Source organism: Ooceraea biroi, chromosome 1, assembly GCF_003672135.1.
Source record: "Ooceraea biroi isolate clonal line C1 chromosome 1, Obir_v5.4, whole genome shotgun sequence".
In the NCBI taxonomy this organism is placed as follows: Eukaryota; Metazoa; Arthropoda; class Insecta; order Hymenoptera; family Formicidae; genus Ooceraea; species Ooceraea biroi.
In genome coordinates this window covers 1,365,137-1,390,854 of record NC_039506.1, presented here as the reverse complement: position 1 = coordinate 1,390,854, position 25,718 = coordinate 1,365,137, and the positions used below count along the sequence as shown (strand labels likewise).

The 25,718-nt window shown below is 33.9% G+C and overlaps 3 protein-coding genes and 1 long non-coding RNA gene across 7 annotated transcripts; 2 read left to right on the top strand and 2 right to left on the bottom strand.

The window, feature by feature from the left end:
- Window positions 1-116: 116 nt before the first annotated feature.
- On the bottom strand, window positions 117-6,803 carry LOC105286788 (maltase A2). 4 transcript variants are annotated; one of them, XM_026968823.1, is made up of 8 exons: window positions 6,518-6,802; window positions 5,467-5,573; window positions 5,034-5,247; window positions 4,441-4,580; window positions 2,743-2,936; window positions 1,339-2,347; window positions 889-1,157; window positions 117-462 (listed from the first exon to the last, which is right to left on the bottom strand). In XM_026968823.1, exons 2-8 carry the CDS (start codon window positions 5,566-5,568, stop codon window positions 237-239), a joined length of 2,154 nt encoding a protein of 717 aa, XP_026824624.1. In that variant the 5' UTR covers window positions 5,569-5,573; window positions 6,518-6,802; the 3' UTR covers window positions 117-236. The 4 variants fall into 4 exon arrangements, with proteins under 4 accessions (XP_026824624.1, XP_026824629.1, XP_026824626.1 ...); XM_026968828.1 differs by having other exon boundaries at window positions 2,743-2,924; XM_026968825.1 differs by having other exon boundaries at window positions 237-462; window positions 5,467-5,569; window positions 6,518-6,803.
- Window positions 6,804-9,175: 2,372 nt separating this feature from the next.
- On the top strand, window positions 9,176-12,104 carry LOC105286786 (transcription termination factor 5, mitochondrial). Its single transcript, XM_011351985.3, has 6 exons — window positions 9,176-9,546; window positions 9,751-9,884; window positions 9,956-10,277; window positions 10,487-10,908; window positions 11,092-11,316; window positions 11,587-12,104. The coding sequence occupies exons 1-6, from the start codon at window positions 9,361-9,363 to the stop codon at window positions 11,897-11,899; spliced, it is 1,602 nt and encodes a 533-aa protein (XP_011350287.2). The 5' UTR covers window positions 9,176-9,360; the 3' UTR covers window positions 11,900-12,104.
- Window positions 12,105-13,244: 1,140 nt separating this feature from the next.
- LOC105286785 (homeobox protein aristaless) lies at window positions 13,245-17,803 on the bottom strand. The gene is given in 7 exon segments (XM_011351984.3): window positions 13,245-14,048; window positions 14,322-14,545; window positions 14,842-14,920; window positions 15,606-15,632; window positions 15,635-15,914; window positions 15,916-16,862; window positions 17,312-17,803. Coding segments are annotated over 6 exon segments (1,368 nt in total). The 5' UTR covers window positions 16,024-16,862; window positions 17,312-17,803; the 3' UTR covers window positions 13,245-13,398.
- Window positions 17,804-18,100: 297 nt separating this feature from the next.
- On the top strand, window positions 18,101-21,491 carry LOC113561583. Its single transcript, XR_003406296.1, has 2 exons — window positions 18,101-19,369; window positions 19,825-21,491. It is a non-coding gene; the product is annotated as an uncharacterized LOC113561583 (long non-coding RNA).
- Window positions 21,492-25,718: the final 4,227 nt, after the last annotated feature.

Below are 25,718 nucleotides of genomic sequence, written 5' to 3'. Positions count from 1 at the left end.
AAAAACAAATAAAAAATATAAAAATACGAAGTGTTTCATCTTTTTATCAATAAATTATTTTGCTAATGAAGCTTGCACAAAAAGAGAGAAAGAGGAAGAAGAAAAGTTTAAATTAATTTTTTGTTATAATATACCCATCATTTTTGATATTATTTCAGCAACATTGACATTATAGTTTCATATAACAAAAATAAAATTAAAAATTTAATCTGAGCAGTATTCTTTAATCGAAATTCTTATTTATCTAATTTTATTACAAACGCTTCTCCAGGAGGGACGGTAAGTCCTTTAAAGTATATATCTTGATTCATTCTATAACTTGGTCCTATAACAACACGTCCGCCATAATAAAGAGAAGACAGGTCCTTGGTGCGCGTTTTATTGCCAAAGTTGGCAATAAATGCATAAGAATTTCTTCGTGGATACCACCGCTCAATTACGATCATTTCATCTTCGACATATCTAAATAAATAAGCATTAAGTTTAATTTATAAATAAATAAACTATACCATCAGATTACAAATTATGTTTCCGTCGATATTATATAAATATGGAAGAAATAGTACAATGGGAATCCATTTAATTTAAAAAATAAAAATATCATGCCTCGTGTGATTGTATATAATTTTGTCGCTCTCTTTTGTAACTATGGGTAACTATCTATATGAAAAAACAATTTGTAACGGTTTATATAGTCCATTCTGTGTGTATGTGTGTGTATTAAAATACACATAATTAAATACATATTTTATATATTATACAACCTTTACAAGACATGACATTTTTGTCCTTTTAAATTTCTACTTTACTATTTTTATCATATTTATATTAATCTCATTACATATGCTATTATTTGTATGTACAATAATTTTAAGTTAAGAGATTTACCTGACATCACAGTTTACCATGATTTGATTCTCTTTGAATACTGCTTTGACATAAATCGGTGTTGTTTCCATCCTCAGTTTTACCATGTTTGTAACAGTACCTTTCAAACTGGTCTCCACCGGCTTCCCAGCCTCCGGTAGCCAAGTGGTAATTCCTAAGGTTGAAAAACTGCTGTCGGAGTTATCCTTCTTTTCCCAATACATAGGAACTAAATTGTGCACATGCGCCAAATCCTTGTGATCCTGACAATCGCAATCTTCGATACCTATCTGAACAAATAGAAATCCTAATATTTCTTACTTCTTTTTTTTTTCTTTTAATACCAATCTTTCAACTTCTATCAATTTCATGAAGACTTGTCTATTAAAATGTCAAATTGCTAATAATGCTTTGCGTTACAAAAGAACGTAGATCTCTACATTCTCTTCTTTATACTATCTTAATTCATACCTCATCTCCGTAGAATATGTTAGTTGTGCCGGGTAGTATCATAGTGAGAAGGGAAGCCGCCACACTCGCATTCTTAACACTCATAGCGGAAGCCACCCTGCCGATATCCACGCCGCCGATGGACCAGTGTATCCATGGATAGCTAGCTTTCTCGAAAAGCATACCTTTCGTGATGTTCTCGATCTGCGCCTTAATGTCCTTTGTATCATTCATCACGTGAAGAGTCACGTCGATCAAATCTATTCTGGACAGGATGGAGTTTCTTGCAGCGGTGGAAGTGGCGGCATTCAACAGGTTTATGTGACAAATAAAAATGTTGTTCGGGTGTAAAAGAGATCTCCAGTATCTCAAGCTAGTCACGAACGTATTCTCGTTAACGTAGTGCTCCAATCCTTTGAGATAAAAACCATCCACTCCCCTCTGCTGCCAGATTCGTATGGCCTCACTAACAGGATGTTGTCGGTGATCAGAGTGACTGGAGAGCACTTGTCCTTTGGCTTTTCCTAATAGTGGTGATGCAGACGACAAGACATCGCGAATAGTTTCGACCGACGTAGGCAATGCGGATGGTAGCACCTCGTGAAGTATTGCATCGTTTGCAGTATCTCGTCTATTCCGGAACGCACGTTCGGTCTCATTTATTTTCGCAGTGAGCGCGTCCTCATCATTAGAGTTCTTCACAAATGGGTACAAAGGCAAGTCGAGCACCAGACTCATGTTTCGTTTGTGAATTTCACGCGCGAGAACGATAAAATCTTCCAGAGTACCCAATTCCTTATTCACGTCCGTCATGCTGTTGATGTTCGAGTAATATTCTGGATAATGTAACGCTGGAAATATCGAATTCAGTCGAATGGCTCGCACTCCGAGCCCTTTTAAGTAGTCCAACCGCATGGTTATTCCACGAAAATCGCCGATCCCGTCGGCGCTTTTCGTTGAATCTTGAAAGGAGGCTGGGAATATCTCGTAGAAGGTGCTACCTTGCCACCATTCCACCGGTGGATCACATCTATTCAAATAGAGACACACAAAATAGTTCGGATATTTTTTCCTTTTAAACAATTTGTCTTAAAATATGTTTGCAAATATCTATACATATGTGTATTCATGTCAAGAATCAAAATGTATCTATTTATTACTTCCTAATATAAATATTTATTTATTACACGGTTTCGCTATGACAAGAATTTTTTTGTATGATATATTTTAATGCAAAATTGTTGCACTTATGAGAAAAAAATATTGTGAGATTTTATTATTTAATTCACAAATTTTTTCTTATTTTCAAATCACTGGAGATCTTGTTAAATTAAAAATTGTGATTGTTTCTTTCGATTTTTCGAATCTTATCATTTTTCCACTTATGCATAATGCTTAAATAAAATGACGTATTTCAATACGCACCCTTTAGGCATTGTAGCGATGATACCAATAACTAAAGCAGTGCATCCAGTAAGAATCGACATCAGCGACCAGTAACATGTTTTTCGTATTAGAGGCCAGTTCCATTTCATGAAGTGATAATCTTTGGGCGATTTTGGCACCACTAACTGAATCCCAACAAGCGGTGGCTTGCCACCGTTCTCCTGATTGTAAAACTAAACAGTTACGACATAAATACATATGATGATGTTAAGAAGCGGAAAGCGATGAATTAGTATAACATCAATGAGATTACTGAAAATAGAAGTTCTCTTTCAGAATCTTTTTTTTTCATCTGAATCACAATGCAGAATAGCAAAGACATGTATAAAGACAGAAATTGTAGCAGGGAAAGAGCAAAACATATCTGCATATGTTTAAGCATTGTGCGATGACGCCATAATAAAGCGTCAATTCTAGGGTGACCAAGTTTTTGGTTTCTTTTACTTGGAGACATTCGAGATATTTTTCTCCCCGAGATATTTTTCGTTCGAGAATTCCTCTTATGAGGAATTTTCGAACGTTTTATTCTACTAAATGTTTTAGGTATTTTATTTCAATTTTTTCTTTACAATTCAAAATTAAAAAATGAATGGATAAATATACATATAATTACTTGAAAAAATAAGCTTTTTTCTTATTTCCTATCTCGCACAGCATTCCTATGCAGTTTCTAATTATTATTAGAATTAATATAATTATTCTAATCATTTCTAATTATTATCCTAATTATTCTTTTATGGTCACTCTAGTCATACCTTATTTTGCAACAGGATTCCATGGGTACAAGCAACTGGTAAGTTGATGTTTCAAATATCAATTTAACTGCGTGTAAGGAAACATGTGAGCATAGCTATGCGAGTGCAGTCACAACGCGGCACCATTCACGCGTATACATTTCACAGTGAATTCAGAACTCTCTTTCAATATTTGTTAATTTCTATAATAGCATTTCTATATGAATTTTGTCAATATTAAAAATATAATGTAATATCATATTTTTCATGTTTTCTACTTTCCAATATGTCAATATTATAAAAAAAGCTTTTGTATTTATATTTGTATCTTGACGTATGGACGTATAAAACTTTTAAATGCAGTTTTAACAAATTAAAGATTTGATTCTATTTAAATAGGAATAACTGTATTCATTATTTTCACCCCAGACAGCACAAGGATGTCTTTGGGACATCCAAAGGACATTCAGAATGACATGTATGATGTCCAGATTTCCTGAGAAAGAGTAAGTGAGCAAAATAATTATATCGAACATAAATGTAACACAATTCTCGATAGCATATATTCAAATTTCCGGACGTCCAGATATTTATAGAGTATTTATTTTATTATAATATTTGACATTTTCCAATTAAATAAATGCCTAATATAACTGAAATAGTTACGTATATGTTGATTAAAACTATTCTTAAGAATACTTCAAAATAAGCCACAAATATCATGAATGTCTTGGACATATTGCAAATGATCCTGAGGGCGTTTTGTGCTATCTGGGATTATTTCTTATATACCTCTTTTCTCCTTTCCATCCAAGTTGTGTTATTCAATCTGTATAAATTCTTATTTATATATTATAATTTTCTTTGATATGTGCCAATTTGTTATTTTATTTTTCAAATTAAAATATCTAGGAACATACGAGATCCCATTTGAAATACTCACTAAAGCTTGAGCATCTGGTGCAAGATGTTGATAAGCAGTATTTAATTGCGTCAACAACTGTGCACAAACGGGTTCGTTCGTGTCGCTACTACTCCCACTACTACTCGTCGATTCCACCATTGGATCACGTGAACTCGGTTCTAAGAAAAAACATTTGGTCATGCACATAATATCAACCCCGTTTATAGAACAAATAGGTATCATAAAATGTTTTACATAAAATTGATTATTATTTTATCGATATTTAATTACACAATAAATAAATAATATAGATGTACACGTGTGTATGACGATAATAATAGTAAAACATATAATAATATATGAGGCAATTAAATATAATTTAAATAATAGATTGCTCGACATTGTAAATTTACTTATTCATTTATTAATCTAAAAATTTATTTAGTATATTAAATATGCTAAATAGATATCAATAAAAGATAAATTAAAGGAAATTGAAATTAAATATATAATAATAACTACTAGTAGAAAAAGACAAATAAAATCCACATACATGAAATGCATATGGAGATATCTGTTACTGTATAAGTTATTGTATGAGTTATAAATATGCTAATAGTTGGAAAACGTACCATCGTTTAAAGGCTTACTCGAACTATTCACAATATTCATATAGTTAAGTCCATCTTCCGTATTAATATTCTCAAGCGTTGGTGTGTCTATCATCTCTAATGGATCTCTAACTCCTTCCAAGGCATTGAACAGTGGCACCGATTGCAGACTTTTCTCCGTTTGGATAAGTGGTGGGCTCGGCGTTAATAAAGGACAATCAGACGCTTCTTCATCCTATTGAATGATTAAACACATATACACACATTCATTAAATACATGTGAGATGCATGTAGGTATATCAGACAAAATTCTTAGAACACACAGTTTTTCTAGAATAACAGAAACGTAGGAATTGTAATTTTTTTATATAGTATTACAGTAGAAAAAAAGTTAAAAATCGGAGATGTATATAGTAAAGTATGGAGATTAAATTATATTTTATAACCAACACACCTGTTGATCCTGACTTATAAACAGTTGTTGAGAATTCGGAGATGGTGGAAGTTCAGTTGGTATAACAACTGATAAAAGACCTTCTGGTTTCTGGATACTCATCCTTGCTACACATAAATATGTTGCTTTTATGCTAACATGATGTGATGAGAGAATTTATGAATTCCAGTTAATAGTGAACAATTAAATTTATATTAATTCGATTTCGCAAACAGTTCATAATTAGATCTTGTTTTTGTAATAAAAAGAAAGTATTTTTTAAGATCTTACTTGGAACAATTTACTAAATATTAGTGATATAATTATTAATTAATCAATTTATTGAGTTTTTTGCTTTTTATAATTATTATTTTATATTTCTTTTAGGTTTATTTTATGTAAGAAAAAAATTTATTTGTCCAAACGTTTTATTTTAAAACTTTGCATTATGTATGTAATCACAAGAGAAATTATGAAGTAAGTAGTAAACATTACGTACATCTTGATCAAAGATTAAAATATTTTACTTTAAAATAAAATCGTTGCGTAAATATATCCATAGTTAAATTAAAGACAATATCTGTTTATTTTTATCTCAAAATATGTGCAGTTTTAATTTTCAGTTGATCATAGTTTAAAAATACTTGAGCAACTGTTTTAATTGATTGAAAATTAGTCAAAGATTAATAAAATTAAAATTTTGCGATTTATTTTTACAATAACAGTAACTATTGAAAATTCTTTCACAAGGTTATCAATTAACAATATCAATTAATAATAATAATAATAAATTAATTATTATATGATTTAATTTAAATTAAATTATTTTTTAATTAACATGATTCGATTCTTAATGATAAAACACTAATTATTATAGTCCATTGATAATAATATTAATGTTTCTTTAACTAAAGATGGAACTGCTTTTATACTTACATATGCACGTTGAAGTAGAATGTTAGGAGAAAAAATTCTCATTTACAATTTAACTTTTTCGTTACGATGGATCGACACGGATTTTGAATAAAACAGAACTTTGCAAAAAAATATTATAAGCCGTAAAGAGACTCACTTGAGGACTCTGCAGACACTGCCGTTCCCTAAGAAAGGTCTACTTAGCACTTCATTTTTTTACTGCGTCAGCTTTATTTCAACACACGAGATGCAACGTTTACGTATGCAACGACCGTAAATGATGAGATGGATGTCGACGTATTCAAACAATGACCGTCTCCGCTGTTAAGTCGCCTTTGCCAGTAACCGACGACAGTGGAACGCGTACTTCGCTGTATTATATTTAGCGATGCTATGTCATTTCGTTCCCCTCTGAGGCTCTGACCAACCTAGGTCTGTCTGGATTCTGCGCTTTAACGACGATGTGATATGCGCGTGCGATGTAGAGACGGCAGAAATATCGATACACGGTGTCCCATAACGAACATATGATATTTTACTCATATAACGTATTTTAAAAATGAATTCCGAAAATTTAAAACTGTCGTCGATAAATATCCGATGAGATAAAATCAGTCTTTTCAGATTTCCATGACCTTGATATATGACATCAAGGTCATAATCCCGAGTAATATGCAAAGAATTTAATAGCCAACTCTCATTGTTGATTAAAGTTATTAACAAAAGAGATTTAATAATATAATGTTTAATGAGAAGGTAATTTCTTAATAGTTAATAGTGATGATTCTTGATAATTAATTTCCTGATATAGTCTTAACAGTTCTGAATAGTCTCCGCGCTTTTCTCTATCTCCAACCTGAAAAAAAAGCTATAATATAATTTAATTTATTGAAACTTCCTAGAGACAACGTCAAACGTCCTCAGGATTATCCATAATATGTCCAGAATATCCTGAAATATTTGTAAACTGTTTTATAGTGACGAAAATATTATTTTATATTTCATGTTTTATAGTATTATTAAAACTATTTTTTTTAACAGGATACATGGTTATTTTCAGTCATATAAGGCATTTTATCTGAAAAATGTCAAATATTGTAATAAAACAAATATCCTAAAAAGGAAAAAAAAATAAAACACAACATTTCGGCCGACAGGATAAAATTACCTGCATACCTATGCACAGAAGAAACAGAAGTCTAGGAGCCAGCATACCCCTCAGACCAGACCAGAACGAAACAGAAACACGAAAACGAAGCAAATACACAAAGCGGAAGAGTATTCAAGCCATCAATATGATTTCGTACCTAGTAAAAGACAATCAAGAGGGTCCTGTGGCGGTCAATAGTAACGAACGCCTGTACAGACTGCAACCCGACTGCCAGACAACTGATCAGGAAGCAGAAGAGGCAGGCGCGAATCTTCTAACGCGTCTAAAAAAAAATAATGCAGCATTAGGACTAATAATTAGCAAAGATGGCTATATGAAGTTTTATATACTTTGTACGCTATAATTTACAATACTGAGATGATCCGAGAATTAAAATAGGATATCATACATGTATGTCCCGGATGCGCTTTGAATGAGACTCTATAATTATCTTGTGCTGTCTGAAATAGATAAAGATTTAAAATTTTAATTTTATAATGTATAAAACACAAGAAAATTCAATTAATTGAATTAATAACGCATAATTAAGAATTATTTATATTTGCAAAATGATTCATAATTAGTTTTAAAATATTCTATTAAAAGATTATTTCAAAAGAGAAAATGTGTAAGTATAAACGAAAATCATTTTTAATGCGGTTATATAATAATCATTGAAAACATTATCTAATCCGAAATTATTCAAATTATTAAAAATATTTGAGTACAATTGTAATTATTTATTCGATAAAACAGAATATAAATTGTGTAACGTATTAAATAATTTTAATTCGAAGAAAAACATATTTTGAATGAGATTTAGTAAAATAAATTATTATCTCGTAAGTAAAATAAGTTCTATTCTTCACTTTTTATGTTTCTCGATAGCACTGTTCGCAGTAGATTTTGCTTTATATACCAGTTCTTCAAGCGTCTCCTCAAGAAGTTCCCTCGTTTGGCACTTCGGGGCTACTATCGAAGTCCGTTAGTGACTTTATCGCTCTGAGGAAGGTCCCTGGATCCGTGGCAGAAAGTGCCGTAGCTTGACTCCTATTATCCTCGGCCATCTTCACGAATTTTAAGAGAGGAGGCGTTCTAGCTGATCTTTCGTGATGGGCATGAGTGTATTGGTTAAAGCAAAGTAATGTGTGCAAAGTGTGTGTAATCTTGTCCTCTTCGGAGGAAAAGAGAATCTCGCATTGAACTCAACAGGGCCTATCGTAGGAGGAAACTTCACCTTTTTTTTTCTCTTTTTAAATCGTAATATCATAAATAGGGAGTTGCCACGTTAATATGTGAATAAATAAATAAATAAATAACTGAATTCAGCAGACTCAACTGAACACCCATCAGCTTTTGCATCATCAATTGGTATATTCCTTTAGATCTAAAAATATATGCAAATTGGATGAGGGCTTCAGCGGAAAATCTGGTAATTGTCCAACTATTGAGTCTGCTGAATGCAGCCAATGCTCTTTCTGCTATTTTTGTCATGTAAGTGTTATTACAATTTTAGATACCGAACTAAAAATGTGCTAAAAAAAGAGCGCAAAAGAGTGAGAAACAGAAAGCATGGGTGAGAGAAAAGTTATGGCTAGTGTAGTTCCTAACTTTAGGCATGCGCACTCCAGTAAGCAAAAATTAAGTGAGTTGCTACTCTATATACTGTGTGCACACTGTAATAACACTCGTAGGTTATGTTTTACATTATCAACATAATCAACAAAGTAGTGGTGCATTATTATACGTAATAAAAATGTACATGACTGACAGAAAGACGATTATAACTTAAAACGTCATTAAATAAAACCAAAAATATATACAATAAGGTGTACAATATCTTTTTAACAATGAGATTTAACAACAGTAACTCGTTTAGGTTATCAACGTATTTATTGAGAAAGGAAAAATTGCAAAAGCACTTAACGACAATTCTAAATTTAAATTCTAATGAAGTTAAACAAATTTTTTATTTAAATAAAAATATTCTTACTTTTCCTCGTCATCGAATAATAAACAGTTGTATGATATTCCAGGTAAGCGTGCGGCAACTTATAATTTATTACATTACATTTATACACAAAAATTTATATGTAATATATATTAATATTTTATCTCAAATTAATAGTTTCCATACATGTTCTTTTGTATTGCATTTGTTATAAAATGTACAATAATATAGAAACATATAGCATTGTACAATGTAATAATAACTTATTTATTTATTATTTATGCTTCAGAAATATAATGTCAATGTCAAGCCACTGAAAGATCTGCAATATAGTTTCATGTTAGGCAATTGCTGCCTAGAACATAGAATTAATGTACTAAAAGATATAGGAGTGTCAAATTTGGACGTGTCTTTGATAACTAGGTATGTCGCTTACCAATCAATTATTTTTCGAAACTTATAAATATTTTTCAAGAATTCTTGTGTTATTTTAGAGTCCCTCATCTTCTTCGCAAACAGTTATCCACATTTAAGGAGATAACAAAAATACCGGCTGAGCAAAGCATCACCAGGAATATATTTAGTAGACTTGGTAATGAGATTCCAAACAAGCTTTCCGAGTTGGAATCAAAGGACAAATTGACGGCCAAACAATACTATCAGGCATGTCTTTTACATTGCAAAACTGAGGTATTTGAGCTACCATATTTGGATGATAGAATACTATTGCGCAGTTATAAACTGTGGAAAAGCGTAAGCATGATTGCAGAAACATTGAAAATACTCAGAACTGATCTTGGTTACGACGAGAAAATGGTGAGTGCAATTATTTCTTAGATTAATTCTCCTTTTTTTATATATATAAAACAGTTTAAATAAATATAAGGGTTTTCTCAAATTCTTTTTTTTAGTCATTTCATCAATTTGTTTAAATATCTGCAAATCTATTAATTAATTACTTCTTTAAATATTCGCATTTTAACACATGCTTAAAATATATTTATGCAATTCTATTTTTTACACAGATAAAAAAACATGCGTTTGTCATTACCGCTTCTGCCGACAACATCAGATTATTGTTGAACAGTTTTGACGATATCTGTGGAGTGCCGATTGTGACATTCTTAAAGAATTATCCCTATCTACTCTTCCAAGACGCAAATAACATAAAACAATTGTTAGTGACCCTTAAACGATACGAAATACCGAACGAACAGATAAAAAAGTACAATAAGATATTAAAGATTGATAATGAAACTTTTATTGAGCGGATGGAGATGATAAAGCGGCATTCCGATTTGTATATATGGCTGAAACATCCTCGAATTCTGGATATAATCCTTCACACTAACATGACGAAGGATCGCATAGACTTCCTACATATTGTTAATCGTGTAAAGTGGGCCCGTCCGCACACCATTTTATCCAAAAAAATTAATTTAGAAAAGTAAGTAAAACTTCGATATTTATACTTTCACGTAAATGTGCTTAACATACGTAAAAAGTTAACTGATTAACTAACGTGTATTTTTAATACACGTTTTACGGCATAATGAATATATCTAACAAAATCGTCGATCCATTTTCGTATCTCATTTCTTCTATTGAATTAATTAATATACCATTCTAGATTTCTGCAAAACAACATAAGTATAATCTCAACTAAAAAGGCCCTAAAATACGTATTCTCGAAAGAATTGGGAACAGATCATGTCGATTTAATAAATATACTGGCAAGGCACAAGCATTGGAAAACGGTCGGATTTGTTGAGATTGACCAAATGTTGAAATATCTTAAACAACATTTTACAATAAGCGAGATATGCCAAAATATACACATCGTACTCTATGCACAGTAATTACATGCATAATTTATATAATAATAGATTCTATCTGTTTAAAATAGACTTTTACAATTAAAAATATTTGATAAAGTAACTGTAAATGCTTAAAATTTATATATTTTTTTACATATATATTTTTACCTTTTTATATTCATTTTAGTTTTTAAAGATTTTTTGAAGATGATTTTTGAAAATCTCATTGTTCTATAAAAAAGAAAGAAATATAAATATTACTATATTATAAATTTTCAGAATTGTTAATAATTTTCTATTAATTGTAGATCAAGAGTAGAAGAAGTACTAGCTGACCTGAAACAACAATATTCGAATAGTACAGAGCATTCGTTTACTAATAATCAATATCTTGCGTTGTGCTTGTACATGCTGGAAAAGGACAATCATTTCACGGACGATGGCATTTGGAGCGGCAGATATAATGCGCAGCAACAATCTTTGGATCCTCTAAGTCTTAAACGTAGCCTAAAGGGCATTAATGATGACACGAGTATCTCAGATATTGATGATGTAAGCATCGAAGATAGCGATAGCATCTGTAATAATCTGATTGATGATTCAACGCCATCTAGTATATAACATAACAACACCAACGTACACAGTACATAAACATTTTTACTTGTAAACAGTATTTTACAGAAAATTATTACACAATAGACAAGATTGTGTATTTGTAACATATGTGATGTGTAAAAATGATATGAAAAGTACAACGTTTAAAGTAGCATATTTTATAAACAGTTAAATGGGACATTAAAGAGAATGATATTTATGTATTGATTAATCTTGTCATCTTCTTTTTATATCTTCATTTTCATCTTCTTTTATAAGTGTTTCTTCTTCACCTTCTTTTATAAATTATTCTTGCTTAGAAGTCGAAGACAATATAAGAGATTATTTCAATTGAAATCTATGTTTCTTCATACAAAGGCACCAAATATATTCGCTTTATAAGGCACCGACCTATCCAAGGCACGCATACTCGAGAACTTTCAAATTATTTTATAGATCTAATATTTATTTTCTCTCTTTTTTCTTTCTTTTTTTCACTAGCCGAGCACATTAAGAAAAGTTATTTTCTTAAAGAAATAATTGCTAATAATGCAACTAAAATTTATTTTTCGACAGTATTTTAATTAATGCAAAGCTTCTGTAAAAGCAAATAAAAGAATGATCAAGTACTAACAACTATCGCGAAATGTTGTTCAATGTGATTAGAACGCTAACTTTTTATATAAATAATCACCACATGTGTCTTTTGTGATGTCACTTAAAATTAGTTTAATTAATTTCTTTTTGTATAATCTCGCGTGAGAGATTAAACTAGATGTCCCGTATTTAAATGTCAAAACTTTAGGGGATCGATGAACTGAAAGAAAAAGTCTAAAGATTCACCGCGTTTTACGGCAAATAACAAGATGTTCTGTCATAAAACTGATAAATCTTGCCAGAATCCCTCCCAAGGATCAAACTGGGCGTTCCACGTGTTCGTACGATACTTTCGATGCATTGCGATGCATTTCAGTCCACATTTTGGCAACGAAATCGAATCGACCCATGGTGCATATGAACTTTTTCACTTATTGTTAGAATGACTACCCAAACACGCTAACAAAGTTTGCGTATCACCTTGCATATAAAATAAAGTAGCGCAATGTAATCTCTTATCGATCGCAAGTAACGAGTACAAAACACGAATGTTCGAACTTGATCGGAAAATATCTTTATAATATAGCTTCAGTGCCACGCTGATTGGAATCCCACTAACGCTTTCAATTTTAATTCTATTTTTATTATTTTTCTAGCATTTCAATCAGTAATTGCAATTTTATTTTGTTTAAATCAATTGTAACAATTTATTCATTCTCTCTCTTCTACAAAATAAAATTATTAAAATTATTTTAATTAAACATAAAAATACACATTTTAGGGCCATAATAAAATAACACATAAATTAAATAGCGCTAGTGGAGAGTCCATTCAAAAATCGACAGTGTCCAAGATTTAATATTCCTCGCGCCCGTCACGAAACCCCAACGGATTGTCTAGAAAAAGCCTGGAGCGGAGGAGACCGCGAGTCAGTTCAGAAAAGGAGGCAACTGCACGTAGCTCTGTTGGCTGCCAGGCTCGCTCTTCACCATCACCTGATCTTTCATAGCCTGGCGTGCATGTTGCGGTGAGTGCATGCCATAGTCTTGCTTCTGATCAGGTGGCGGCGGTGGTGGCTGCTGTTGCTGCTGCTGTTGCTGCTGCTGCCCGTAATCGGCCTGCTCGTGCGCGTATTTCTCGGCCAGGCAGCCGCCGTGTTCATCCTCGGATATGGAACCCGTGAGATGAGTAGGCGGCGAGTGTGTCGTCACCATCGTCTGATAATCGGCGCGGGTGAGAGGCCCACCGGGTGGCGGTGGTGGACTGTTACCGGGGTTCATATAGTCCTGGTGGACCCGCATAGTATTGGCGACAGCGGTCGGCGCGGCGAACAGTGATGCGTCGTGCTGCGTTGGCAACATGCTTGCGTACGACGAGTATGAAACACCCCCGTTGTTGCCGAAACCGGCGGCAGCAGCCGCCGCTGCCGCGCTCGAATACGGCGAGTTGGATGGACTGAGCAGATTCAAGTGAGGTGCCAGGTCATACGCTGACGAGTACGCCCACGCGTCTGGCGGACCCGCTGCCGTTGTCGGCGATGCGAATGGGTTGAGATTATTATTCAGCGAGGTGAAGGAACCTTTGATGGAAAAAATACAGAGCAGTTTAGAAAATAAATGTATTTTAAATAAACATAGAGCTCTTTCTTGAATTCCTCAAATCTCTTTGAGGGGTTCTTTTTGAGTCATTTTGTCAATTTAGTGTCCAAAATAATTTCTTTCATAATTTGTTTAAATTTTTATGTCTTACAAGATAAATGTATGAGATATATTTATGCAGGTTGACTGTGAAATACTGACATAAAAAATTTTGCAAAACTGCTTTTACGATATAGTATATTCTCTAATTTCACCTGATAAACCAGGACTGGCGGATCCCGTGGCCATATAGCCGGCTGTCTTGCGCGGCGGTTCCTTCTTCCGCCACTTTGCCCTACGATTTTGAAACCAAACTTGCACGCGGGTCTCAGACAGAGCAAGCTTTACTGCAAGTTCATCACGGGCAAAAACGTCTGGATACGGTGCCCGCTCGAAAGCTCTTTCCAGTTCCTCGAGTTGGTACGCCGTGAAAGTTGTTCTAAAAAATACATAATGTTGTATAAATATAATTTAATTCTATATATTTAGATCTCTCTTTAAATCAGTGATAAATTACAGGATGTCCGGTAAAATTCTAGCCAACGCTCGTATGGAAATAGAATAAGTTGAATTAAATCGAAAAATTCCATATATAAAGTTTTATTAATTGTGCGATTTTCATAATAATTAAACATTATTAAATACTTATATTTATCGAAGTATAATTTAAGATATTTATATAAAACATAAAATAATAGATATAAAATGTCTAATACGATTATGTCATATATGTACCTCGTCTTTTTCTTTTTGATGTTATTATTGTCAGTCTTCTTCTTCGAATCCTTTTTCGCTGGTTGTGCTTCGCTGTTAACTATAAAGTTAATATTGCTCCATCAATCGTAAAATCGTTAGTTTTAAGAATGATTTAATACTGGTGTATGATTTCACTCAATTTCTGAATACATTCACCGCCATGTTACCGGTGATCGATGCAATAAATGCGTTAAGACATGAATAATATTATAGCAATGTAATTACATACAGTTGCAAAATAATGATTGTTTAATAATAATAGAAAATTATAACGCACAATTGCATTTAAATTTAAACAACTTAATACTTTTAATTAATATTTTTTAAAATTTTGCAAATTATTATATGAACACATTACAGTTAATTTTAATAATCCAGTTGGCGTAAACGAAAAATTAGCTAAATTGAATGTATTAATAAGCTTAGGCATGCATGAGTTGTAATCTTTTTCGCGTATCATTTCGTAGAAAAATTTCTCAAACTTGAAATTTTTTCTTTTGCGATTTTAAAATGATCTTAAAGTCTTTAGAATATTATATAATGAAATAGAACGATTGTTTTTATAAAACTTCTCGTTTTCATTCTTTTCAATTATAATATTTCATATTTTTCTATTTTATATCTTTAATTAGTCTAATAAATATTTAATTATCAAATGAAGATACGATGTTATTACACACAATGGAATATGACAGAAAGCATTGAGAAAAGCGAAAAGAAAACAAAATATACATTTGTATTACCTGGTGCCAGCGCGTTGATGGGATCGTCGGCTTTCTCTTAAGTGCGTTGCCGAGCTGCAGACTTTGTTGCAGGCTTGTCGAAGTTGGCGTAACGCTTGTGGACGTTGACGTGGTGACGTCTTGAGTCTGCGGCGGCAAAGGAGCGTACATGCCCGACAGTTCGAGTTCCTTCAGTTCCTTTTGCTGCTGCTGCTGTTGTAGATGATGCGAATGCTGCGCTGCAGTCTGATGATGCGGCGACGGGCTGTTAGATGAATCCAGTTTGTGAAGTTGACCACCGCCAGTTGGCATTAAGTCACCACCGGCGCCCGTGATGGCCGCCACTCAGACTCAGCATCACCTGAATGTGGGCTCCAGTGGTCCCACGACTTCCGAAATCCGAAAAGATCGGATCGTCCCACGATGGAGCGCCGTCCATTTTAAACAGCCTCTTGTGTTGTAGCTCGCGAAAAACCTTGATTCAATAAGTTGAGCAGTAGTTGTTGAATGCACGTTGAATTTCTCCGTTGACCGAGTTGATCCAATAGTGAATATCACGAATTACTATTCACCCCTCCGTTATTCCTTCCCGTGGCGCTTCTTCTTTTAAGTATATTCCGTTTCAATCCACATCCTCACGTGGTATATGATGGATTCTCCTCCGGTTAAATTAAACTCCAAAGAGATAGACGTTTGTTGTCTCACACCTCAATATCGATAATGGAAAATCATCATGTGACTTCACCGAGATTTGTCTTCCGAGATTCTTTCCGGCTTCCTGTCGGATGGAAAAAAAGGAGGCGGCCGTAACCGATTGTCCGATTACCCGTAATAGAGCTAGCGCGACAATTGCGATCAATTGTTACCCGGGTTATGATTAATTTTGATTAGTTTTAAGCAGCGTTAACTCGCACAACGCGCCGGCCGATTATTCCAAGGCAGACCTTGGAAAACTGGACCAACGACGACGGCGACGGCGGCGGCGACGACGACGTCTCCCCGATGAGAACGTCCGTCCTCTATTCTCTCCGTGGGGACACTCACTCTCGCCACTATTCTCCGTCCCGAGTCTCCAGTTAATCAGCCGCCACTCTCTCACACAGGCTTATATTTTCCGAAGCATGCCGGCCCAGGCCGCCCCCATACTCGGGACCCGACCAATCCTGCTTCATGCGGGTGCGGTGATGCTGCCTCTTGCGGTCCACCGCCATCATTTCCTCGCTCCCCCGCCTCTGGTGAATCCTCGACGATCAGCGAGCGACTGCCCCTCTCTCCAACCTGTGCGCAAAAAAGTTTCATCTGCAACGGAGGTGGATAATACGAGGGTGCGATCATATGCGTGAGGGTAAACGTCAGGCTCGTGGGAATAGAGAAGATCGTTTTCTCGTGGGAACGGAGGAGCCTATTTTCTGTCTTGCAAGTCTAAATTGCACAGGAGTGCAATATAATTTAAATGCAGTTGTACCTAAATTAAAAATCGGAAACAAAATAGAATTTTAAAGAGAAAATAATGTAAGGAGATTCTAAAATGTTGCATATAAATGGAAAGATTCTAAAATAGAAAGAACAGGAACATTTATCTCTCTTAGATGAATTTTTTCATATAGTAAAAATAATATGTGTGGCAGAGGATTATAATAATACACTTTATATAGTCTCTCTGTTTTGATTAGTTACACAGACATGATAAAACAAATTATCTTACAATGTTACCTAAAATATCTTACCTTTCTTCCATCACGATTCTTTCTGTCGTCTTTCTGTTTTCTATATTTCTGTTTCTACCACTTAGATCATTCTAGCCACTCGTGTTTTTTAGATGCGACACAATGAAGAATTTGTAGATCTTCGTATACACAAATACTATTATCGACATGAAAGAGCATTCCAGACGCGTCCTGGATTTTATCGAATAAGTCTCCATTTTTTGGTTTTCGCGTGTTTTTCATTTTCTCAATTCAAATCATTTCTCCAATTTTTCGTCTTGTCTTATTCTCTTTTCTAATTTTCAACGGGTATGAATCATGAAGGCTCCGCTCAACATCCGCAGCAGAAAATCTGCGCGCGTGTCGTTTGCTGATCGATCGATCCGCGCTCGATCGAGGCGATACACGTAGCGCGTATACCTTCGTCGCCTCGAAGAAGAGATCCATGGTCCGCTGTCCAGCACTGTTGGCGTTGCACTGAGCCCAGGCACTCTTAGCGCAAGCTCAATGAAATCAGCAATCGCCAGGAATTGCCTCGAATTGGCCCAATCAAACTACCCCCCGTGCCCCGTGCGTATATACGCGTATATTAACCGCTAATTTTCGTTGTCAGTAATTAGCGCATGGCTCTACGCGCGCTAATTTTACCGCGCTCTCTGCTCCAATCGATTGTCTCCAACCTGACTGTCTACTGATCCTGATCCACCTCGATCATCTCCTCGATAACTTCTTATTCGTTCGTCATATTTCATATTATTATAATTAATAATATTTTTTAAAAGAAATAACTACTTTTTTCGCTATGTTTTCTTTTTTATTGATATATCTTTTTATCAAGACTGTTCTATTTTGTTAAAAGTACTCATGTATAAATTTTCTGACATCAGAAAATTTATTGTCGATACTTGTCGATACATGTATCGAAATACGTGACAAAACGTCTTGGTGATAATTAATAGTAACAGTAGTGATACATATCTATATTCAGGTAATAAAGTATATTTGTTGACTGGTTTCATCATGGAACAGGATTGACGATGGGGGAATGTGACAAATATAGGGGATGTGATAATTAATATAAGACTTTCGAGGCAAAGGTGCTGTAATGCGGGTGATCGTTTCATCGTCATCCGTCATATTGTTCCTCTCGATGCGAAATAATGGAGCGCAGTAACAGTCATTTATTATTTAATTGAAGCACCAGAGCAGCTTTAAATTCGATGATTTAGCACTCTTTTTGTTCTTGCAATTTTCTATGCGTTACTAGGCTCTTTAAGATTTTAGTTCTTCTATAAATTCTTTACAGAGATATCATTATTCCTTGTTGAAAATTTTCATGGAAATTTCTCATAAATGTTTTTAGAGATTACAACTGATGAACAGCAAATGCTTCTTCTAAGTTACACCTCTAGGTGGATATTTTGGGCATCTTCGGGCGAAGTCATTTGGAGACCCTCGTTCATGGATGAGATGTAATGGACGAGATAAGATCTATGGCAATTTAATTTCCAGTTTCACGGCAGCGGGGCAGGATCTCATGCGGGCCCGTATCCACGATCGGCGGTATATTTTTGTTCGCCGAGGAGTATTGACAGGCCCCAGGAGGCCAATGGCGGCGGCGGCTGTGGCAGCGATAGAGGCCGCAAGAGAACGAGGAGAAGTCGGTAACTTAACTGGCCTAAATGGGTTTAACTCGATGTGATTTTGCTGGCGAACCACTAAATTGAACGAATACGAACTAAACTGAACTCAACTAAGCTAATCATATCACATTACTAGCGTTATTAGCTGAGCGACGATATAAGTGAAGGTCCGGTGAGCAACGGGCTGCAGTGTAACGCAGTCTCCTGCACTGACCCTCCGCATCCGCGACTTTCTCTTGCATTCATCTGTCGCGTATCCTCCATCTTGTTCTTCATCGGCGTAGTGTGAACATGACCTACTACAATTGTGCCACCGTCGCCACCGACTGTCCGTCACCGTCGCGTCAGGTGTTTGAGTTTCACGATGTCGTTGGAAGAATAGTCAAGACAAAATTAAAGCGAGTGACCTAAAAGCGGAAGTGATCCTTTTTTATTGGTGATTATATATCCGCGCCATCATGTTTCTTCTTGCGTTCGCACGACGTAGCGGAAGTGCGCGCGCAGAGTTCCACTCGAGTTCGCGAGCGAGCGAGAGCAAATATTTTTTTGTTGCTCGCAAATAGAATATTAAAGCTTGTGAAAACCGAACGCGCGCGCGGTGCTCGCGATACTCAATTGTTACGTAGTGCAAAAATTTTTTATCTTAAATTCTGGATCTTTGAAATTGTTTATTTGTGTTTGAAAAGTGTGCCATCCTGTACAATAAAATAGTTCGAAATTTATTTGCACTCTTTCGAGTTTTCGCTTTTTATCACAATGTGATTAAAAAATAACTATTAATTCTTTTAAAAAATTACTACTTACTCATTTGCTTTTTGAAACGTATCCTAAAAATATGTAACATGTGCATACAATGATTATGCAAATGAAATTTTTGGTATGAACGGACAGAAGGGTGAGAAAAGGGTGATCAACGGAGATAAATGAGGAAGGAGAAATTCGAGTACTCCCTACCTCACAGCGACTGGATTGGACGAAACCTGAAAAGAGATAAGAGATGAAGACGAATGCGATACGTCGTTGCCCCTCCAGCGCGGTTACTGAGGGGCAAAGTAGCTCGGCCCCTTTAAACTCCACCTCTCTTCGGCTACGTCTTCCACCGCTGTGACTATCATAGTCAAATTAGCTTGCAGTATTAACTTATACTATGCAGTATTACTTCATACATACGAGTATATTAGTAATCAATTAGTATATTCCTTTTTTAGCTATGTGCTACATGTGTCGCATTCACGAAATAAGATAGATATGTAATGAAATATTGGAAGAATAAAATGTTAGCAGTTTCACAGAAATACAGAGATGTAACCAATGAATCATCCAGTCTATTTTTTATATTTGCGCAGTTGCTGCAATTATGTCGTTCCTAATTTCTTTTATGAAATAATGATTAATAATTAATTTCATCCCAATTATACATCAATTATAAGTAATACATTATATTAATTATATTTTTTTAATTTTTCTTGTATCTTTCTCATTTTTCATTTTATTTGATATTTTGTGGTATTAATATAAAAGCGTCAAAATTATTTTTTAATTAATATCAGTGATTCGCAACGCGCAAAACATGCAATGTAAAATTAGTTTGAAATAAATTGTTTGATATTTTATATTAGCAGTAATAAAACCGCAAAACATGCAATGTACAATTAGTTTGAAATAAATTGTTTGATATTTTATATTAGCAGTAATAAAACCTTTGATAATAGTTTATGAAGTAGCAATAGAACGCTATATATAGAGCTAGGGGCCAAAACAATATTATTACAAAAATATTTTAAATATAAATGTATTTTTATAATATAATTGTATTTAAATTTAAATATAAATGTATTTTTATAATATAATTGCATATAAAGTATCAATCAATTTGTTATCTACTGAGTTCAAGTTGATACTATGTCAAAAGTTAATACATTGATATACTATATCAATATATCAAATGTATATATTGTACATTTTGTATGTATATCTTTATATTTGCTGAACTATATAAGAGATTTCATGGATTTCTGAATGCGAAATCACGATAGCAAGCTATGTCAGAAGCGCATATGCACGCGTGTGTGTGTGTGAGAGAAAGAGAGACAGAGAGAGAGAGAGAGAGAGAGAGAGAGAGAGAGAGAAATGCGGATGCGACCACGTCTCTTAACGTTGGACTTTTTTTCTTCACGTTATTCGTATTTCTTTTACGTCCTAGGTATGTCGAGTCTTTAACAACGAACGCGCAGCGTCGGGCCCGCCAATTGAGCCTGTTAACGCTCAATTGGTCTAAATTACTTCAATTGGATGTAATTGCGCGAAGGCGACAGGGAACCTCCGCCACGTTTCTCTCTTTCTTTCTCTTTATATGCCGCTAGTATCATCGACAAAATGTTACGTTTTCAGGCTTCTTCTGTTGATTGCAGATACAATATGTTTAATTGAGTTGAGTGATTTCTAAACAATAACATTTTTGCTAATACTAATTAACAAAAAGTTTATTTCTTATAGTGTTCTTTTATAGACTTTATTATATAATTATTGATATTATACCTTCGAAATGAAGAAAAAAATGAATATAAATAATTACATTACAGTTATAAAAATCTATTACTTAAATATAACATTCTGAATAATATAAAGATTGTAAGATACATATAATGTGTCACATAGATTGTAAATTATCTTGTCTCTATTCAAACTACTTAAAAACCAAAAGATTGTTAAGAATATATTTCTATGTACAGCATTTATTACAAATTATCGATTATTACTAGCTGAATGACGCTCTTTCAATCATGCACAATAAAACGTTAGAATTCAGATCCATTCATTCTCCAGTAGAGAGAATAAAATCTCTTCCTCTTTCTCTTTCTTTCTTTCTCGTCATATAATATATATTTCTGGCACATAACCCAGCATGTGAATTGTTTCCCAACGTCGTTCGGTACTTTTGAAAATACGGTAACATGCGAACAGTGTATACCTTCGTGATACGTAATAGTAAATATAGATAACACTTTCGTGGAAGCGAGATCTTTTTAGGCGAAACGAAAGTATGGAATCCAAAAGCGGATCTGGAGCATCCGTCTGAAAAGGTCTATTATTTTAGAATAGAACATACTTGTAATTCGTGTTTAGCTAACTCTTTCATTTTTACTGGACAAGCAGTCTAAATATCGGAAGCTGCTATTTTTTTTTGCCGTTCACATATGTATTTAAAACAACAGTAATACTTAATAAATATTGCCGGTATAATTAAATACTTCAGATAGAAAAATTACACATGTACGCGTACTTCTATTTTTCCATATTTTTAAACGTTACTGCTTAGGAAAAGCCTATATTGAGGTTGTTATTATATTATCCATTTATTATCTAGTGCATGAAATAAACAAGCTCTTTAGAAAAAGATATCGCTTATTCTTTTGTGTCTGATTACTTTTGCATATCTTATTAAAGTTTTATGCAGTTGAAGTTCTTTAAAAGCGGGATAAGTAAGCAAAGAGTTTTGGACCATGGATCCTCTTTCTTGCCCAAGAACTTTTGGTAAAATCCAGAAAAAAAATTGTTTTGTCGTATTTAAAGGGGCGTTTATTACTCAGGTTTTTCAGCTCGCACAATTATCACCCTTCGAAGCGACGAGAAAATGCGACACTTTAAACGATGACGTTGCATCCTGATTAAGTCGCGACGACCGCGCTCGCTCGTATCCGTCGCTTATATCCTCAACGGTACTCCTGTACCAAATCGTTTCTCACTGCGATATCTATGTTCTGTTAATCGATTACGACAATCGATTCCATTTATAAAATATGTTATATATTTCGATTCAATATATAAAAATGTATCAATGTATTTCTTTATTCTGTTTAATCGACTACGAAAAGATTTTATTTATAAAATATGTTATGTATTTCGATTTAATGTAAAAAATTTATATACCGAATCGAAAAACTTTAAAAACAGCTATAAAATTATTTAGACAATTACATAGATGTACGTATACAGGATGAGGCACCTAAAACAGGCTACCTGAATATCTCGGCTGTTATTGGTGATAGAAAAAAATGTGTCAGACCAAACTTGCATGGTTTCGAGGGACACATAATTTGTTCTAAATAGTTTTTTATTAGGTGGACACGTAGAGGTCATATGAAGGTCAACTTCGTTTTTTTAAATGGTATATTTTTTTTTACGTACCATCTAGTAGAGCGTTTGAAGATGCGCACATTGATCTACGGGTCAAAATCATTCAAGGTCACTGAAGGCCAACTGCAAGGGAAAATAATTTACTTTATATTGCCTAGAGTTCTCTGCTATTAAAAATACTGTAAACTCAGAAATGAAAAAATTCTAGCCGTTAGAAATTTTTTCTTTTTCCGCGAAGTTCTGAGTTGTTGTTATCATTATTTTTTATATTGCCTAGAGTTCTCTGCTATTGAAAATACCGTAAATTCAGAAATGAAAAAGTTCTAGCCGTTAGAAATTTTTTCTTTTCCGAGGAGTTCTGAGTTGTTCATACCATTATTTCTTATATTGCCTAGAGTTCCCTGCTATTGAAAATACCGTAAATTCAGAAATGAAAAAGTTCTAGCCGTTAGAAATTTTTTCTTTTCCGAGTAGTTCTGAGTCGTTAATATCTATATTTTTTATATTGCCTAGAGTTCTCTGCTATTGAAAAACCGTAAACTCAGAAATGAAAAAGTTCTAGCACTTCTAGAAATTTTAGCCTTCAGTGACCTTGAATGATTTTGACCCGTAGATCAATGTGCGCATCTTCAAACGCTCTACTAAATGGTACGTAAAACAACATATCATACCGTTTAAAAAAACGAAGTTGACCTTCATATGACCTCTACACGTCCACCTAATAAAAAATTATTTAGAACAAATTATGTGTCTCTCGAAACCATGCAAGTTTGGTCTGACACATTTTTTTCTATCACCAATAACAGCCGAGATATTCAGGTGCCTGTTTTAGGTGCCTCACCCTGTATATATGTACGCACACCAGACAGAAGACTTTAAGATTGTTAAATTTAAGACTGTTTAATCAATACTGCTTTTTCTATTTCTGTAGCTACGAAAATGACAAAAGATTCCAGAGAATTCAGTTATACCGATAGTCCTCTCGGTCATGATAGAGAATTAAGTGCTTAGAATGGCTGTGGGTCGCGTGTCGGCACAAGAGTCATCTCTCAGCCAGCAGACTATAAAAGCATATGGTTTCGCCATACGGGATCCTGGAGGACTCCCGAAAGTATAATTTACTGATGGAGCAAATTAAGACTTTAGAAATAGCGTCATAACAACCTCAAATATCACAAAATAAATTGTTTATTCCTAAAAAGAAATAAAAATTTAAAAGTATACTGAAAAGTACATAAAAAAGTTGTATGAAAAAAATATTGTTAGATCAGAAGATAAGAAGATAGCGCTTAATTTGTAATATATATTTATATTATATTTATGTTACATATTTCTTTATATTTTAATATATGTTTTTGAAATATTTATTTGAATGATCTTATTTCATCACTGTATTGTTTGTTAATTATTGCAACAAAATAAATAAAGATATATACATACTTATATTAGTATTCATATATTATATACCCATTAATAAAACCATAAATAAAAGGAAACTTTTTAGGTACAACATGATTTGGAAATTTATCTCGATCAGAAAAAGTTGCGATCTAGAGATAAATTTTAAAGCTTGACCATCTTAGGCGACTTGGTATATGGGCGCATTTTTCCACATTTTTCCATGAATACAGGAGCAATCAGATCCGTAGATATGTGTGCCCGTGAATCACTTCCACCCGCAGCCACATTATATTGCGTTACGTAGGTGAGCCTCTATGCGGGACAATAAAAGGAAAGAAAGAGAGGGAGAGAAAGAACAGAGAGCGCGTTTTGCCCTCAACATGTCATGAGAAAGCGATTCACAATGTACGTGGAATCATTCGCGTTCTCACGAATTATGTGGGTCCACGCGATGACTAATTGATCACAAGGTATAAAATATGTTGCCAATTTTCTGAACGAAAAGCTGCTCGAGAGGGTTTTTACAAAATTTTACATATATGGTTGTTTGGAAAATTATAATATAGAATTTTTTTATTCAATTCAACCCGTTCTGTCATCTCACGAGCGTTGATGCTCGATTCTATTATGATTGATTCTATTACCGTACACTGTGTATAAAATCTTCTGCAATGATATGTAGTAAATATGGTGCAAATTTGTTGAATTGTATAGTAAAACTTTCCATTACAGAAGATTTGCTTCAATCCATGTTATATTAAAATGGACTTATTTTTGATCAACATCTGGATTTGGTCAACTTCGACCGCCTGTCTTGAGCGTGCATCATTGAAAGAAAAATTACATGCACGAAATTCGTTTACTGGACTCTCTCCATACACTATACAAATCTTTTTTTGATTTGCATTCTTGTCTTTTTTAAAGTAAAAGGACATGAAATGCCGAAAATATGTATGCTATTATTCTCCGTTATTGAACTGATGCTAAATACCCAAAACATAATCTTGCAATTCTTTTTTAAATGTACGTCGATTTGTCACCTATCATACATTGAGTAACAGTGAAGAAGGAGTAGTTACAAATTAGCGCAAAGTTTAAGGTATGGTAAAATAAATTGCAAAATTAAAATAAAGATGTATAAGCGCTTATTATTATTTTTTTTTATTAAAACAAAATATAAATACATATGGCGCTGGGAACTAGCCCATATTGCCCGCTCTTTACAAATTAAAAAAAAAAAAACATTT